The following is a 19,068-nucleotide window of genomic DNA, read 5'->3' as shown; positions in this document are numbered from 1 at the left end:
TTTTCCGCGAAAAAATCGCATCGCGGAAAAAAAAGCAACATGTTCATTAAATTTGCGCAATTGCGGGGGTTCCGCACACCTAGGAATGCATTGATCTGCTTACTTTCCGCATGTGGCTGTGCACACCATGCGGGAAGTAAGCAGATCATGTGCGGTTGGTACCCAGGGTGGAGGAGAGGAGACTCTCCTCCACGGACTGGGCACCATATAATTGGTCAAAAAAAAAGAATTAAAATAAAAAATAGTCATATACTCACCCTCTGATGGCCCCGGAGTGTTCCCGCCTCTCAGCGCTGCATGCTCGCTCTTCCGTTCCTATAGATGGTGTGGCACTGGTTCAGGACCTGCGATGACGTCGCTGTCTTGTGATTGGTCGTGTGACCGCTCATGTGACCGCTCACGTGACCGTGACGTCATCGAAGGTCCTGAACCACACCATCTATAGGAACGGACGCCGCTGAGGAGGTCGGCTGTCTGCAGAGGGTGAGTATAACCAATTTTTTTATTATTTTTAACATGATATCTTTTTACTATTGATGCTGCATAAGCAGCATCTATAGTAAAAAGTTGGTCACACTTGTCAAACGGTATGTTTGACAAGTGTGACCAACCTGTCAGTCAGTTTTCCAAGCGATGCTACAGATCGCTTGGAAAACTTTAGCATTCTGCAAGCTAATTACGCTTGCAAAATGCTAAAAAAACGGGAAAAAAACGCAAAAAAAAATGCGGATTTCTTGCAGAAAATTCCCGGTTTTCTTCAGGAAATTTCTGCAAGAAATCCTGACGTGTGCACATACCCTTACTCCTCTGTTTTGCAAGTCAACAAGCCACACAGGGCCCCACACAATGGTCAATCAACATATTATCACACATCTATTGTTCAATTAACCTATGTCTCTATCCCTCAAAGATAGCAGACAATGAGCTTACAGCAAACAGCAACTCCACAGTTAGGGTACCGTTACACAAAACGAATTACCAACGATCACGACCAGCGATACGACCTGGCCGTGATCGTTGGTAAGTCGTTGTGTGGTCGCTGGGGAGCTGTCACACAGACAGCTCTCCAGCGACCAACGATGCCGAAGTCCCCGGGTAACCAGGGTAAACATCGGGTTACTAAGCGCAGGGCCGCGCTTAGTAACCCGATGTTTACCCTGGTTACCATCGTAAATGTAAAAAAAAAAAAAACGTACATACTCACATTCCGGTGTCCGTCAGGTCCCTCGCCGTCTGCTTCCCACACTGACTGAGTGCCGGCCGTAAAGTGAAAGCAGAGCACAGCGGTGAAATAAAGTTCCAAACGATCTGCTACGACGTACGATTCTCAGCAGGGTCCCTGATCGCTGCTGCGTGTCAGACACAGCGATATTGTATGGATATCGCTGGAACGTCACAGATCGTACCGTCGTAGCGACAAAAGTGCCACTGTGAGACGGTACCCTTAGGGTATGTGCAGACGATTTGTATCAATCTGTATAGCATACTCATTTATTAATTCTGATCTGGGAGTATTCTGTCCTTCCCTACCCATAGTCATTGGATGTATATTTGTCTTTGTGATTTTTTAATTGATTTAAACTTGTCTTCGCACTCTGTTACAATAAAGCCTTTTTTATACTTACTTTTTCAGTGTGTGCACTATGATCCGGCGTAGATTTCTCCTCCTTAAACATGGATTTGGTGAAAACTGCAATTTTTTCTATGGGGACGTCATTTCAGAGACCAATATGTTGTGTGCTATTTCTGCCGCTGTTAAGGACAGTTCGATATTCTGCTCTTTTTCCATGTGCTTGTAGCCCCCTACATAAGGCCTTAACGGGAAACTAACATCAAAATATGGCATATTAAGCTGCCCCCAGGGTCCAGTGATCATAACTTTATTCTGCGGGTCCGTCTGATTACAGATTGCAGGACAAGTTGTAGTTTCTGGAACACATCATATTTTTGATTTACATTTTTTTGAGAGGCGAGATGAACTATAAGGGTATGTTTCCAAGGTCAGTAAACGCTGCGGATTGGACGCTGCGTACAGATGTTACAGCATAGTGGATGGGATTTTATGAAATCCCATGTCCACTATGCGTGCAGGGACGCCTCCGGCTTCCCTGCGGAGACGGACATCTCTTTCTAGACCACAGCGTGTCTATTTATCTTGCGGAGTCACTCAGTCTCCACAACATAAATATCACAGTCCAATGTATAGGACGTGGTGATTCCGCATGGATCAATGAACACATGCGGAATCACTGTGCGTACAAAAGCCGGCAGCGCTTTGCACGGAGTGGACATGTGCTGCGTCCAAAGCGCTGCCTAATACTCAACGTGAAAACATACCCTAACCATCTATCCTGTTATCGTGTTTTATTCCCCCCCCTCGTGTTCACCACGCAGTATAATAACATGAAAACGTTATAGAATATAACATGTGTCCGTAACAACTAAAGGCTCCTTTCACACATCAGTTTTTTGCTATCAGTCGCAATCCGTCGAATGTTGAAAAAAACGAATCCAGCGACTGATGCCGCCGGATCTGTTTTTCTCTCATAGACTTGTATTAGCGACAGATGGCCTTACATTTCATCCATCGTTCGCCGGATCCGTTTTTTTCTCATAGACTTGTATTAGCAATAGATTGCGATGGATGGCCTCACGTTTCATCCGTTGTTTGTCGGATCCGTCGAAAATTGTTTATCCGGCGGCCAGAGACGACGGACAAAGTAATGTTTTTTGTGTACGTCAAAAAATCAGACAGCGACAGATTCCATTTTTTTAACTGAGCGTGCTCTGATTTATTTAGGATACAATTAGCCATCATTTTTCACAATCTGCGACGGATCTGTCAAACCAACAAATTGTGACTGAAGGCAAAAAAATGATGTTTGAAAGGGGCCTAAAACTATCACTTTTGTGCAGTAACATGACCTCTTAAATATTTTTTCTGGTGCTATGTTGAGCTGCAACTTTGTAATTTTATGTCAATTGGGTTTCGTGAGGTCCAATTTGGGATACATGTGACTTGTGATTGCTTTTGATTCAATATTTTGGGAGGCAAAGTAATTTAAAAAAAAACAAAACAAAACACAAAAAAACAACCATTTTCATTTGTTTGAACTTTTTTTCACTGTTCACTGGGCTGAACAGATGGCAAAAATATATTTATAATCTGGATTGTTATGGAGACCCAAATACAAATCTGTATAATTTACTCCATTTTTATTAGTTTTTTTAATCATAAAATCCCATTTTTGGAAAAAAAAAAATTTCTTTGTTCTGCCATATTGGAAAAGCCATAACTTTGGTTTTTTTTTTTGTGTGATGATTTGATTTTAGTGAGACAATCTCTAGCTTTACTGGTATAATTTTGGGGAACGTGTATTTTTGAATGCTTTTCATTACAAAGAAAAAAAAAGAAAAAGTAAGGTGACCTGATGACAAAACAATAGTGATGAACGAATATACTCATTGCTCGGGTTTTCCTGAGCATGGTCGGGTGATCTCCGAGTATTTGTGACTGGTCGGAGATTTAGTTTTCGTTGCCTCAGCTGCAGATTTACAGCTGATAGACAGCTTGATCACATGAGGGGATTCCCTAGCAACCAGGCAACCCCCACATGTACTTAGGCTGGCTAGCAGCTGTAAATCATGCAGCTAGGTCAACAAAAACTAAATCTCCGAGCAGTCACAAATACTCGGAGACCACCCGATCGTGCTCAGGAAAACCCGAGCAAAGAGTACACTCGCTCATCACTACAAAACAATAAAGAAATTCTGGCCTTCGGGGTTGCATCACATCCAGTTTGTGATAACATTATATTGCAATCAGTAGCGTAGCTACCATGGAGGCGGACCCGGAGCTCAGAGGGGGCCCACTCGGAGCTACGCTACTGTAACTGTATTGGAGGGCGCAGAGCGCCGATACAGTTACATTCTGTGGCAGAGCAGTGAGAATCGGTCTCCCTGCTCTGCAGGCGGCTGCTATGGAACCCCTGAGCAGAAGGGGGGGCCCGCTGCCAGCAGTGGGCCCCCCGCCCGTCATCGCAGGGTCAGCTGTATCGGCATTTAGCCGATACAGCTGACCGTATTGATGAGGGAAGGAGCACGCAGCGCACCCCCCTGTCAACGTCTGACGTCACCAACGCCGACAGTGACAGTGGGTGCGATGACATCACCACCCAGCGCCCGCTGTCAGAAGGTGTGCAGGAGCTCGGAGTACCGCTGGAACAAGGAGGAAGAGAGGTGAGTATTTATTGTTTTTTTTTTATGGGGGCTGCCTTATACTACAGGGTCTGCCTATGGGGGAACTGTCTTATACTACAGGGTCTGCCTATGGGGTACTGTCTTATACTTACAGGGTCTGCCTATAGGGGTACTGTCTTATACTTACAGGGTCTGCCTATAGGGGTACTGTCTTATACTTACAGGGTCTGCCTATAGGGGTACTGTCTTATACTTACAGGGTCTGCCTATGGGGGTACTGTCTTATACTTATAGGGTCTGCCTATAGGGGTATTGTCCTATACTACAGGGTCTGCCTATGTGGTGCTGCCTTATACTACAGGATCTGCCTATGGGGGTGCTGCCTTATACTACAGGATCTGCCTATTGGGTGCTGCCTTATAATACAGGGTCTGCCTATGGGGGTGCTGCCTTTTACTACAGGGTCTGCCTATGGGGTGCTGCCTTATACTACAGGGTCTGCCTATGGGGTGCTGTCTTATACTTACAGGGTCTGCCTATAGGGGTATTGTCTTATACTACAGGGTCTACCTATGTGGTGCTGCCTTATACTACAGGATCTGCCTATGGGGGTGCTGCCTTATACTACAGGATCTGCCTATTGGGTGCTGCCTTATAATACAGGGTCTGCCTACGGAGTGTTGCCTTATACTACAGGGTCTGCCTATGGGGTGATGCCTTATACTACAGGGTCTGCCTATGGAGTGCTGCCTTATACTACAGGGTCTGCCTATGGGGTGATGCCTTATACTACAGGGTCTGCCTATGGGGTGCTGTCTTATACTACAGGATCTGCCTATGGGGGTACTGTCTTATACTTACAGGGTCTGCCTATAGGGGTACTGTCTTACACTACAGGATCTGTCTATGGGGTGCTGCCTTATAATACAAGGTTTGCCTATGGGGTGCTGCCTTATACTACAGGGTCTGCCTATGGGGTGCTGTCTTATACTACAGAGTCTGCCTATGGGTGCTGCATTGTGCTACAGAGTCTGCCTATGGGGAGTGCATTATACTATATTGAGGACTATCTGGTGCATTATACTATATGGAGGCCATCGTACAGTGTGGGAATTACAGTGAAGGGGCCATCATACAGTGCTGGCAGTGATGGAGCCATCAAACAGTTTGGAGGCTACTAAGGGGTCAGTATAATCTGTGGGTGGTACTATACAGTGAGGGGGCATTATACTGTGTATAAGAGAGCATCATACTGTGTATAGGGGAGCTGTACAGGGGGAGACTCAGGACATTATTAAATGTAAAGTGGGCACTTATTGTTATAGGGGAACTCAGGTGACTGTGACTATTAAAGGGGCACACAGGGCAATATTACTTTCTAGGGGGCAAAATGTGGGCTCTGTTTTCTAGGGCACAATCACCCGGCATTACTATATTATAGAGGGGTGCTTTAGAATTTAGAGGGCACAGAGAATCACACAGCAGGTGCAGTATAGGGACACATACGGCAGCAGCGGCTCAGTATTGGGGTATCAGGTGCAGTAATAGGGACACATAAGGCACCAGCGGCTCAGTATTGGGGTATCAGGTGCAGTAATAGCGACACATACGGCAGCAGCGGCTCAGTATTGGGGTATCAGGTGCAGTAATAGGGACACATACGGCAGCAGCGGCTCAGTATTGGGGTATCAGTTGCAGTAATAGGGACACATACGGCAGCAGCGGCTCAGTATTGGGGTATCAGGGGCAGTAATAGGGACACACACGGTAGCAGCGGCTAAGTATTGGGGTATCAGGTGCAGTAATAGGGACACATACGGCAGCAGCGGCTCAGTATTGGGGTATCAGGGGCAGTAATAGGGACACACACGGTAGCAGCGGCTCAGTATTGGGGTATCAGGGGCAGTAATAGGGACACATACGGCAGCAGCGGCTCAGTATTGGGGTATCAGGTGCAGTAATAAGATCACATACGGAAGCAGCGGCTAAGTATTGGGGTATCAGGTGCAGTAATAGGGACACATACGGCAGCAGCGGCTCAGTATTGGGGTATCAGGGGCAGTAATAGGGACACATACGGCATCAGCGGCTCAGTATTTGGGATATCAGGGGCAGTAATAGGGACACATACGGCAGCGGCTCAGTATTGGGGTATCAGGGGCAGTAATAGGGACACATACGGCAGCAGTGGCTCAGTATCGGGGTATCAGGTGCAGTAATAGGGACACATACGGCACCAGCGGCTCAGTATTGGGGTATCAGGTGCAGTAATAGGGACACATACGGCAGCAGCGGCTCAGTATTTGGGATATCAGGGGCAGTAATAGGGACACATACGGCAGCGGCTCAGTATTGGGGTATCAGAGGCAGTAATAGGGACACATACGGCAGCAGCGGCTCAGTATTGGGGTATCAGTTGCAGTAATAGGGACACATACGGCAGCAGCGGCTCAGTATTGGGGTATCAGGGGCAGTAATAGGGACACACACGGTAGCAGCGGCTAAGTATTGGGGTATCAGGGGCAGTAATAGGGACACATACGGCAGCAGCGGCTCAGTATTGGGGTATCAGGTGCAGTAATAGGGACACATACGGCAGCAGCGGCTCAGTATTGGGGTATCAGGGGCAGTAATAGGGACACATATGGCAGCAGCGGCTCAGTATTGGGGTATCAGGTGCAGTAATAAGATCACATACGGAAGCAGCGGCTAAGTATTGGGGTATCAGGTGCAGTAATAGGGACACATACGGCAGCAGCGGCTCAGTATTGGGGTATCAGGGGCAGTAATAGGGACACATACGGCATCAGCGGCTCAGTATTTGGGATATCAGGGGCAGTGATAGGGACACATACGGCAGCGGCTCAGTATTGGGGTATCAGGGGCAGTAATAGGGACACATACGGCAGCAGTGGCTCAGTATTGGGGTATCAGGTGCAGTAATAGGGACACATACGGCAGCAGCGGCTCAGTATTTGGGATATCAGGGGCAGTAATAGGGACACATACGGCAGCGGCTCAGTATTGGGGTATCAGAGGCAGTAACAGGGACACATACGGCAGCAGCGGCTCAGTATTGGGGTATCAGGTGCAGTAACAGGGACACATACAGCAGCAGCGGCACAGTATTGGGGCATCAGGTGCAGTAATAGGGACATACGGCAGCAGCGGCTCAGTATTGGGGTATCAGGTGCAGTAATAGGGTCACATACGGCAGCAGCGACTCCATATAGGGGTATCAGGTGCAGTAATAGGGACACATACGGCAGCAGCGGCTCAGTATTGGGGTATCAGGTGCAGTAATAGGGTCACATACGGCAGCAGCGGCTCAGTATTGGGGTATCAGGGGCAGTAATAGGAACACATACGGCAGCAGCGGCTCAGTATTGGGGTATCAGGTGCAGTAATAGGGACACATACGGCAGCAGCGGCTCAGTATTTGGGATATCAGGGGCAGTAATAGGGACACATGGCAGCAGCGGCTCAGTATTGGGATATCAGGTGCAGTAATAGGGACACATACGGCAGCAGAGGCTCAGTATTGGGGTATCAGGTGCAGTAATAGGGACACATACGGCAGCAGCGGCTCAGTATTGGGGTATCAGGGGCAGTAATAGGGACACATATGGCAGCAGAGGCTCAGTATTGGGGTATCAGGTGCAGTAATAGGGACACATACGGCAGCAGCGGCTCAGTATTGGGGTATCAGGGGCAGTAATAGGGACACATACGCCAGCAGAGGCTCAGTATTGGGGTATCAGGTGCAATAATAGGGTCACATACGGCAGCAGAGGCTCAGTATTGGGGTATCGGGGCAGTAATAGGGACACATACGGCAGCAGCGGCTCAGTATTGGGGTATCAGGTGCAGTAATAGGGACACATACGGCAGCAGAGGCTCAGTATTGGGGTATCAGGTGCAATAATAGGGTCACATACGGCAGCAGAGGCTCAGTATTGGGGTATCAGGTGTAGCAATAGGGACACATACGGCAGTAGAGGCTCAGTATTGGGGTATCAGGTGCAATAATAGGGTCACATACGGCAGCAGAGGCTCAGTATTGGGGTATCAGGTGCAATAATAGGGTCACATACGGCAGCAGAGGCTCAGTATTGGGGTATCAGGTGCAATAATAGGGTCACATACGGCAGCAGAGGCTCAGTATTGGGGTATCAGGTGCAATAATAGGGTCACATACAGCAGCGGCTCAGTATTGGGGTATCAGGGGCAGTAATAAGGACACATACGGCAGCAGAGGCTCAGCATTGGGGTATCAGGGGCAGTAATAGAGACACATATGGCAGCAGAGGCTCAGTATTGGGGTATCAGGTGCAATAATAGGGTCACATACGGCAGCAGAGGCTCAGTATTGGGGTATCAGGGGCAGTAATAGGGACACATACGGCAGCAGAGGCTCAGTATCGGGGTATCAGGTGCAATAATAGGGACACATACGGCAGCAGAGGCTCAGTATTGGGGTATCAGGGGCAGTAATAGGGACACATACGGCAGCAGCGGCTCAGTATTGGGGTATCAGGTTCAGTAATAGTGTCACATACAGTAGCAGTGGCTCAGTATTGGGGTATCAGGTGCAGTAATAGGGACACATACGGCAGCAGCGGCTCAGTATTAGGGTATCAGGTGCAATAATAGGGACACATACGGCAGCAGAGGCTCAGTATTGGGGTATCAGGGGCAGTAATAGGGACACATACGGCAGCAGCGGCTCAGTATTAGAGTATCAGGGGCAGTAATAGGGACACATACGGCAGCAGCGGCTCAGTATTAGGGTATCAGGGGCAGTAATAGGGACACATACGGCAGCAGAGGCTCAGTATTGGGGTATCAGGTGCAATAATAGGGACACATACGGCAACAGCGGCTCAGTATTGGGGTATCGGGGCAGTAATAGGGACACATACGGCAGCAGAGGCTCAGTATTGGGGTATCAGGTGCAATAATAGGGTCACATACGGCAGCAGAGGCTCAGTATTGGGGTATCAGGGGCAGTAATAGGGACACATACGGCAGCAGAGGCTCAGTATTGGGGTATCATTGGCAGTAATAGGGACACATACGGCAGCAGAGGCTCAGTATTGGGGTAGCAGGGGCAGTAATAGGAACACATACGGCAGCAGCGGCTCAGTATTGGGGTATTAGTAGGATGAGGAGTTTGTGCAGGTTGGGAATAGATGGTGATGGGGCTGGAATGAGAGAAGTGAAATGTGTCTTTGTTGTATTCTCTGCAGACGAGTCCTGGCTGGAAGAAGTTGTCATGTCGGTCTGGGCCAGATGGAAAAGACGGGAAAAGTGAACGATTCCATCAGAAAGAACGTCAGCGGTAAGTCATTATCTGTGACTGTGCTGTGATCTGTTATATGTTCTGTAGGGCTGGAATCTACCACTGACCATATGGCGGTAATATCCATGTTGGTCTTTATAGAGAGATTATCTTCAGTAACAGCGCGGTCATCTGCTGAGGTTCTCCTCCACTATTAGGGCGGGTCACCGAGTTGTAATCAAGGTTACCTGGTTAGGGGCCCACTCAGAAGTTTCGCCCCCCCGAACCAAAACCCTAGCTACACCTCAGATTGCAATATTTTAAGTGTAAATTGCAACTATGAATGAAATCCGTGGCATAAATTCACATGTTAATGATTTCCTGAAATGTCGTTCACAACACTAATACAGTAATCTGCTGTGAATTTACTGCACACAATTCCACGTGAAAAATCGTCTACGTAGCTACAGACCAGAACAGGCGCTATGTGTAGTCTAAACTGGAGGTAATGTTTGTTCGGTGGCCCAATCTGATGTGACTAGGGACCTCTTTCGTCTCCCTTTAGGCCGCTTTCACACATCAGTTTTTTGCCGTCAGTCACAATCCGGCGAATTTTGAAAAACACGGATCCACCAAAGTTGCCGCCGGATCCGTTTTTTTTCTTATAGACTTGTATTTGCGACAGATTGTCTCACGTTTCATCCGTTTTTTGCCGGATCCGTTGAAAATTGTCGGAGAAAACAGACATAGTATCGTTTTTTGTGTCCGTCGAAAAAACGGACAGCGGTCCATCGTTTGCTAGAATGGAACCCTACGGCGCCGGATCCGTCAAATGACAGAATCCGGCGATGGATTTTTTTTTTTTTAACTGAGCATGCTCCGATTTTGTATGGATTCAATTAGGCTACTTTCACACATCAGGTTTTCAGTGTCAGGCTAAATCCGGCGAATGTGGGAAAAACTGGATCCGGTGCAGATTGTGAAAAACTGAAGCGACGGATCCGTTTTTTTTGACGGATCCAGCTAGCATATCTAGATTATTGGATAAAAAAAATTTTGGAGCATGCTCAGTTTAAAAAACCGGATCAGGCCGTCGGATCCGCCTTTTTCCGGATCCGGCACCTTCCGGCTCCCATAGGCTTCCATTCTAGCAAACAGCCAGAAGGCTTTTTCGCCGGAGACAAAAAACGTTGCTATGGGCGTTTTTTTAAAAAACCGGAAGATTTGCCGGATCCGTCGAAAACCGGACGAAATGCAATGTCATCCGGTGCAGTCCGGCACTAATACAAGTCTATGGGAAAAAAACCTGATCTGGCGACAACATTCGCCTGATCTGTTTTTTTTTTAAATTAGCCGGATTTAGCCTGACACTGAAAACCTGATGTGTGAAAGTAGCCTTAGCCGGATCAGCTAGTCAGATCCATCGCATCAGTTTTTCACAATCTGCAACGGATGTTTTTTTTTTTCAAAATTCGACGGATTGTGACTGATGGCAAAAAACTGATGTGTGAAAGCAGCCTAAGTGTATGTGCAGACGCTGCGGATTGCTCTGCAGACTTTTCCGGACCGATTTTGGTAAATCCGTAGGTAAACCGCACTGCGGATTACCTGCGGAATTACAGCAATTTTTTTGCGGTTTTTGTGCGGATTCCACCTGCGGATTCCTACTGTGGAGCCGGTGTAAACCACTGAGGAATCCGCACAAAGAATTGACATGCTGTGGAATAAACAACACTACGTTTCCGCGCGTTTTTTTCCACAGCATGTGCACTACGGATTTTGTTTTCCATAGGTTTACATGGTACTGTAAACTCCACAAAAAAAATCCGCAACGTATGCACATACCCTAACAGGTAATGATGCGTTTCACACCCTTCTGTTCTCCTGGGAGCTCAGCAGCTGTCAATGGAGTCTGATGGCGGCGTGCTCCCCTCTCCCCATTGAAAACACGTACACTCGATAGAAGCAACAGCTCAGGTCTATGAGAGGTAGGAAACAACATCTGTCAGCTCTTTTCACCTGGACTCAGAACTGTTTTTAGAATAACTCTGTAACATCACCTGTGATTGAACACAGCGCAATTTTACGGAGGCGCGTCCTGTACATACAGCAGTCTACGTCCACTGATCGGTATGAAGCAAGTTTTATATATGACCACCATGTAAAGTGAAGTACAGTGGAAAGCCTCGACCATAAAATAGCACATGATCTGACCATATTCCTAAATTGTGTCCGCGGTGACTTCCACAGGACGTCTTTATATACCCACATCACCCCCATTGGCTCAGTAAATACAGACTGAGCCATGGATATACACTATATACAGCAAATTAAACATTTCCAGGCTCCATTACCGTCTACAGTGAAATACACATGGAGGCTGCTCGATGTCGGATACACAGCCATAGACATGCGCTGCAGTGGCTGACGTGAGCTGCGCAGGACCCCGCACTCTTGGAAACCAGTAACTTCCAAACCATCTGCAGGACTTTATATACCAGAAATAACACTAACGAGCAAATCAAACGATCTACATCCACAAAGTGTCAGACTTCGCAGAACCCCATCACGAGCACCCTCCCATCAGGAGCCTTACACAAATTTTAATTGATGACCAATGCTAATTTTAAGCAGGTGCTGGCACCAGGGACCGAGGGCTTGAAGCAAAAGAAACCTCTGTGGTCCCGCAAAAGCTGTTGGAACCAACACTGACAGCAAGCAGAGATTGTGAACATGGTCAAAAACACAGTAGCAGAACTTTTTATTACACGATGATTATAATCAAACATGGGTGTCCCCACGGAGAGGTCCGACAGGACCCCGAGGATCTCCAGCTCTCAGGGTTCGCTCACACTAGTGTATAACATGGTCGTGTGCTCTCCGATGTTTTATTGGACAGCACTCAGACCGTTATACTAAGGAGTAGCGCAAATCTGTGATTTTTTTGCCACTCCGATTCAGCATAAGATAATGCATCGAATCATGCGCACCCATTCACGTCTGTGTGAGACATCAGACTGCACTCGGAAGTCATCTGAGTGCAGTCAGAGATCCTAGGATACAGGGAAGGGAGAAGTTAACTTCTCCGTACCCGTGATACGATTTTCACATGCGACAGAATCAGATCACAGTAAGGTGATGCTCAATTTCTGACAGAGTTTGGTCCGGGCAACATTAGCATGAGAGAATTGACGGCCAAGTGGCCTCAGCCTTAGAAAGATGACAACTCACATCATTCTCTCACAGCTTCTGGTAGAGAGGAGGAGACTACAGTAACAAATCATCAACATATTAGCTAAAATCACAAGATCCACTGATAGGAGCTTAACAAATGTACAGTTACCTCGAAACACCTCTTATTTCTCAGTACATTCATAAAACTAATTCACAGGAAGACATGGGTGAATTCTGTACATATCAGAATATATTAAACCCTTAGAAAAGTACTAAATGGTAAATGTAACCAGGGTCCTGTGGCTGTGGGAACGCACCGACACTGCAGTCCCACGGCAATAAGCCCCTGCCAATGACTTCCATTACTGTGGCTCCTCGGTAGTAACGGCCTGTGGATCTGGTTCCATCATAACCTAGTGCATACATGGACATTACACAATACAGACATAAATACATTGTCGGCCATTACTGATGCCACGTCCTGGGCCCGGCAGCCCATATTCCCACACTGTAAGTTCACTGCACCACATCATACCCCAACAGTATAAATGTACGAGCATCATATAGGGATATGGAGCCTCCAAGGCCACAATGAGGAGGATGATGATGACACAGGGGACTTTAGGAGCCAGTTTCACTATTTCAGGGTCTCTCTATTGAAACTTTTAAAGACTAAATAGAAAATACCCTACAATGACTACCCGGCCCCTGGGATGAGTCCAGCCCTGATGATGGAGATGATGTTGGACCTGGAATTTCCTACAGTAAGAAAAGCACAAGCCTCAGAGACTGGTAACTGCAGCAATAAGTTCTGAAATGAGAGGAGACAATCATCAGATCAGGAAACAGTCATCATTCTCCTCCATTATCTATCATTTGGAAAGGATTGAGATCATGGTCGCTAGCACCGCCGTTATTACAGCTTTACCAACATCCTACACAACCGAGGAAAAAAACAATATCATCACGACACCGAGGAGCAGAAGTAATGGCAGAGTCTGGGAAGCGCCAGGCGGGCGACATGGGGAGTCGGAGAAAGTTTGAGAGACAAAGCAACATGGACCAATAAACTGGCACAAAAGGCAAGTTCAGAAAGAGCCAGAGTTTGAGAAACAGCCAAAAAGGAGGTAGGGGGTCACACAGGGTCAGGTATTAGGGGGATGAGGACACAGTGGCAATGTTTACCTCTGAAGGGAGCATAGAACATCATTCCACAGCTAAGACGGAAATCTGGACATAGAAAGTCCCCCGGAGAAGACACCGGGAGGAGGAAAGAAGTCTGATCACATTGAGGAGAGGAGGGTTCACTGCAGGAGAAAGCGAGGAATGGAGACGGAAGGGAAGATGGAGTGAAGGAGACGGGAGATGCAGAGGATGGGATGGAGGGAAGAGCAGGCACCAGGAGAGAGCAATCCTAATTACACATACAGGAGGCGATGGAGGGCAAATTAAGAAATAAAGAGGGTGTTCAATTAAAAGGAGGAAAAAGAAGGAGTCTTAATGGTAGGGAGGGGGCCAAAAAAAAGGAAGAAGACGGGGGAGAGAAAAGGGGAAGAGGGGAGGAGAAGAGGAGATATTGTCTATAAAAAAAAAAAAAGAAAGAAAAAAAAAAAGAAAAAAAAAGAAAAAAAAAACCCAGGCCGTCAGGTTTTGCAGCTGGAAATGTAAAGAGAGGGAGGGGGAAGAAGAAGAGGAGGGAAACGGGAGAGATGGAGAGAGCGGAGGAGGAGGAGGAGGATGCTCGCAATGAGATGCTGCATCAGATAGAGGAGGAGGAGAGACGAGGGAAAGACGACAGGGGACGGAGGGACCACTAAATCTGCATCCATTAGTTGTGCATCACTGAGCCCAAGAGCTGACCATCTAACAGGATGAAGAAAAGAGCCGCAGCCTCAGGACAATCACACCCAACATCTCCTGTGCATATAATCATCGCCAGGCACCTGCATCCGTACCCCTCCATACACTGAGCCCCAGTATAAGGGGAGGACAGAAATAGCAAACAGAATATAAAGAGCAGGACAATATAATAGTGACATCAATTTACACTATATATATATATATATATATATATATATATACACAGTATATACCAGGAGAGGAGTGTATAATAGATACAATTACATCAATATAGACCAGTGAGAGAGGTATATAGACATATCCCCACATATACGTACAAGATCAATGCAATCAGAAAAATATATACTATATACCAAGACAGAGCGGTGGATATCTCTTACAGTATAGACACATATCCCCACATATATGAACAAAATCACTACAATTACATACATGTAAGCCTATATAGACAATTACCAAGACAAACAGGTAAGTATATGTAATAGATACCGTGCATTTATATCAATTCATTTCAGTGTGAGGCATTTAGACATATCCCTATATATATATATATATATATATATATATATATATATATATATATACACACTGCATAAATATTCACTATATACCTATGTAGATAAGAATCAAGACAGAGAGAAGTGACTATGCCACATATACAACCATAGCAGATATACATGTATAGGAAATCAATACAATTATTTAGTGATACCGAATATATATCTGGTGGAGAAAGGGTGAACTCGATGGACGAGTGTAACTATATACTTATGAAAACATTTGCCGAGTCAGATATATATATATACATACTGTATATATACAGTTACATATAGCTGTGTACAGTATAGACACACACCTATATATATATATATATATATATATATATATATATATATATATATTTATTTAATATATGTTCTCTATAGATAGATAATTGCAACTGCTGGTGAAATGTCCATCAAGTTTGATCCATGTAACTATATACCTATGTAAACATAGAGCTGTATATACATATATATATTCCAGTATATCAGCCTGTGTTGTAGGTGCAGGATACAGTCACATCCAAACAGAAGTCCACATGATAGAAGCAATGATGGTGCTATATACCTACTCAGTGCTGCAGTATACAGGTATATATATATATATATATATATATATATATATACTGGCTGTACACACTATATACCCAGTGCTGCAGTATACAGGTGTATATATCTATCTATCTATATATATATATATATATATATATATATATATATATACACACACACACACACATACACTGACTGTACACACTATATACCCAATGATGCAGTATACAAGTATATACACTGCTCAAAAAAATAAAGGGAACACTTAAACAACAGAATATGACTCCAAGTAAATCAAACTTCTGTGAAATCAAACTGTCCACTTAGGAAGCAACACTGATTGACAATCAATTTCACATGCTGTTGTGCAAATGGAATAGACAGCAGATGGAAATTATTGGCAACTATCAAGACACCCTCCAATAAAGGAGTGGTTCTGCAGGTGGGGACCACAGACCACATCTCGGTACCAATGCTTTCTGGCTGATGTTTTGGTCACTTTTGAATGTTGGTTGTGCTTTCACTCGTGGTAGCATGAGACGGACTCTACAACCCACACAAGTGGCTCTGGAAGTGCAGCTCATCCAGGATGGCACATCAATGCAAGCTGTGGCAAGAAGGTTTGCTGTGTCTGTCAGCGTAGTGTCCAGAGGCTGGAGGGGGCCGTAGGAGGGCAACAACCCAGCAGCAGGACCAACACCTCCGCCTTTGTGAAAGGAGGATCAGGAGGAGCACTGACAGAGCCCTGCAAAATGACCTCCAGCAGTCCACAAATGTGCATGTGTCTCCACAAATGGTTAGAAACTGACTCCATGAGGATGGTCTGAATGCTCGACATCCACAGATGGGGGTTGTGATCAGAGCCCAACACCGAGCAGGACGCTTGGCATTTGCCACAGAACACCAGGAATGTCAAATTCGCCACTGGCGCCCTGTGCTCTTCACAGATGAAAGCAGATTCACACTGAGCACATGTGACAGAGTCTGGAGATGCCGTGGAGAGCGATCTGCTGCCTGCAACATCCTTCAGCATGACCGGTTTGGCAGTGGGTCGGTAACGGTGTGGGGTGGTATTTCTTTGGACGGCCGCACAGCCCTCCATGTGCTCCCCAGAGGTAGCCTGACTGCCATTAGGTACCGAGCTGTGATCCTCAGACCCCTTGTGAGACCATATGCTGGTGCGCTTGGCTCTGGGTTCCTCCTAATGCAGGACAATGCCAGACCTCATGTGGCTGGAGTGTGTTAGCAGTTCCTGCATGATAAAGGCATTGAAGCTATGGACTGGCCCGCCTGTTCCCCAGACCTGAATCCGATTGAGCAGATCTGGGACATCATGTCTCGCACCATCCACCAACGTCACGTTGCACCACAGACTGCCCAGGAGTTGGCGAATGCTTTAGTCCAAGTCTGAGAGGAGATCCCTCAGGAGACCATCTGCCGCCTCATCAGGAGCATGCCCAGGCATTGTATGGAGGTCATACAGGCACGTGGAGGCCACACATACTACGGAGCATCATTTCCTTGTCTTGAGGCATTTCCACTGAAGTTGGATCAGCTGGTAACTTCATTTTCCACTTTGATTTTGAGCATCATTCCAACTCCAGACCTACATGGGATATTAGTTGTCATTTCATTTTTAGGTTTTAGTGTTCTCAACACATTCCACTATGTAATGAGTAAATATTTACAACTGGAATATTTCATTCAATGATATCTAGGATGTGGGATTTCAGTGTCCCCTTTATTTTTTGAGCAGTGTATATACTGGCTGCAGTATACAGGTTATATATAGTGGCTGTACACACTATATACCCAGTGCTGTAGTATACAAGTATATACTGTGCCTTGCGAAAGTATTTGGCTCCCTGGAACTTTTCAACCTTTTCCCACATATCATGCTTCAAACATAAAGATACCAAATGTAAATTTTTGGTGAAAAATCAACAAGTGGAACACAATTGTGAAGTTGAACGAAATGTATTGGTTATTTTTAATTTTTGTGGAAATTCAAAAACTGAAAAAAAAAAAGAATAAAAAATGCATCAAATACGCACCTGCGTTTTCTACCAAGAGATGCAGAATCCGCACAAAAAATTCCAGAGGCAAATCTGCAACGTGTGCACATAGCCTAAAATCCCATATCCTAGATATCACTGAATGAAATATTCCAGTTGTAAATTTTTATTCATCACATAGTGGAATGTGTTGAGAACAATAAAACCTAAAAATTATCAACGTAAATCACAACTAATATCCCACGGAGGTCTGGAGTAGGAATGATGCTCAAAATCAAAGTGGAAAATCAAGTTGCAGGTTGATCCAACTTCAGTGAAAATGCCTCAAGACAAGGAAATGATGCTCAGTATTGTGTGTGGCCTCCACGTGCCTGTATGACCTCCCTACAACGTCAGGGCATGCTCCTGATGAGGCGGTGGATGGTCTCCTGAGAGATCACCTCCCAGACCTGGACTAAAGCATCCGCCAACTCCTGGACAGTCTGTGGTGCAATGTGACGTTGGTGGATGAAGCGAGACATGATGTCCCAGATGTGTTCAATTGGATTCAGGTCTGGGGAATGGGCGGGCCAGTCCATAGCTTCAATGCCTTCATCCTGCAGGAACTGCTGACACACTCCAGCCACATGAGGTCTGGCATTGTCCTGCATTAGGAGGAGCCCAGAGCCAACCGCATCAGCATATGGTCTCATAAGGGGTCTGAGGATCTCATCTCGGTACCTAATGGCAGTCAGGCTACCTCTGGCGAGCACATGATGGGCTGTGCAGCACTCCAAAGAAATGCCACCCCACACCATTACTGACCCACTGCCAAAGCGGTCATGCTGAAGGATGTTGCAGGCAGCAGATCGCTCTCCACGGCGTCTCCAGACTCTGTCACGTCTGTCACATGTGCTCAGTGTGAATCTGTGAAGAGCACAGGGCGCCAGTGGTGAATTTGCCAATCCTGGTGTTCTGTGGCAAATGCCAAGCGTCCTGCACGGTGTTGGGCTGTGAACACAACCTCCATCTGTGGACGTCGGGCACTCAGACCATCCTCATGGAGTCGGTTTCTAACCGCTTATGCAGACACATGCACATTTGTGGCCTGCTGGAGGTCATTTTGCAGGGCTCTAGCAGTGCTCCTCCTGTTCCTCCTTGCACAAAGGCTGAGGTAGCGGTCCTGCTGCTGGGTTGTTGCCCTCCTACGGCCCCCTCCACGTCTCCTAGTGTAGTGGCCTGTCTCCTGATAGCGCCTCCAGCCACTGGACACTACGTTGACAGACACAGCAAACTTTCTTGCCACAGCTCGCATTGATGTGCCATCCTGGATGAGCTGCACTACCTGAGCCACTTGTGTGGGTTGTAGAGTCCGTCTCATTCTACCACGAGTGTGAAAGCACAACCAACATTCAAAAGTGACCAAAACATCAGCCAGAAAGCATTGGTACTGAGATGTGGTCTG

The 19,068-nt window shown here is 46.4% G+C and overlaps 1 protein-coding gene across 28 annotated transcripts in view; it reads right to left on the bottom strand.

Annotated features, from left to right (window-relative positions):
- Window positions 1–19,068, bottom strand: part of SYNGAP1 (synaptic Ras GTPase activating protein 1) — a 291,027-nt gene that overhangs the window by 269,364 nt on the left and 2,595 nt on the right. The window contains exon 2 of one of the 28 annotated variants that reach the window (XM_077286268.1): window positions 13,343–13,466. The exons of 23 other annotated variants lie outside the window; for them this stretch is intronic. Coding sequence is in view for 2 of the 5 variants with exons in the window: in XM_077286262.1 (XP_077142377.1) it covers window positions 13,841–13,865 (25 nt within the window). In the remaining 3 variants the exon portion in view is untranslated. Of the gene's footprint in view, window positions 1–13,342; window positions 13,467–13,840; window positions 14,534–19,068 lie in introns of those variants that run through there. 4 more of the 28 variants (XM_077286266.1, XM_077286269.1, XM_077286262.1 and 1 more) reach the window with 4 other exon arrangements.

Source organism: Ranitomeya variabilis, chromosome 2 (genome assembly GCF_051348905.1).
Source record: "Ranitomeya variabilis isolate aRanVar5 chromosome 2, aRanVar5.hap1, whole genome shotgun sequence".
In the NCBI taxonomy this organism is placed as follows: domain Eukaryota; kingdom Metazoa; phylum Chordata; class Amphibia; order Anura; family Dendrobatidae; genus Ranitomeya; species Ranitomeya variabilis.
This window is presented reverse-complemented; position numbering and strand designations above follow the sequence as displayed.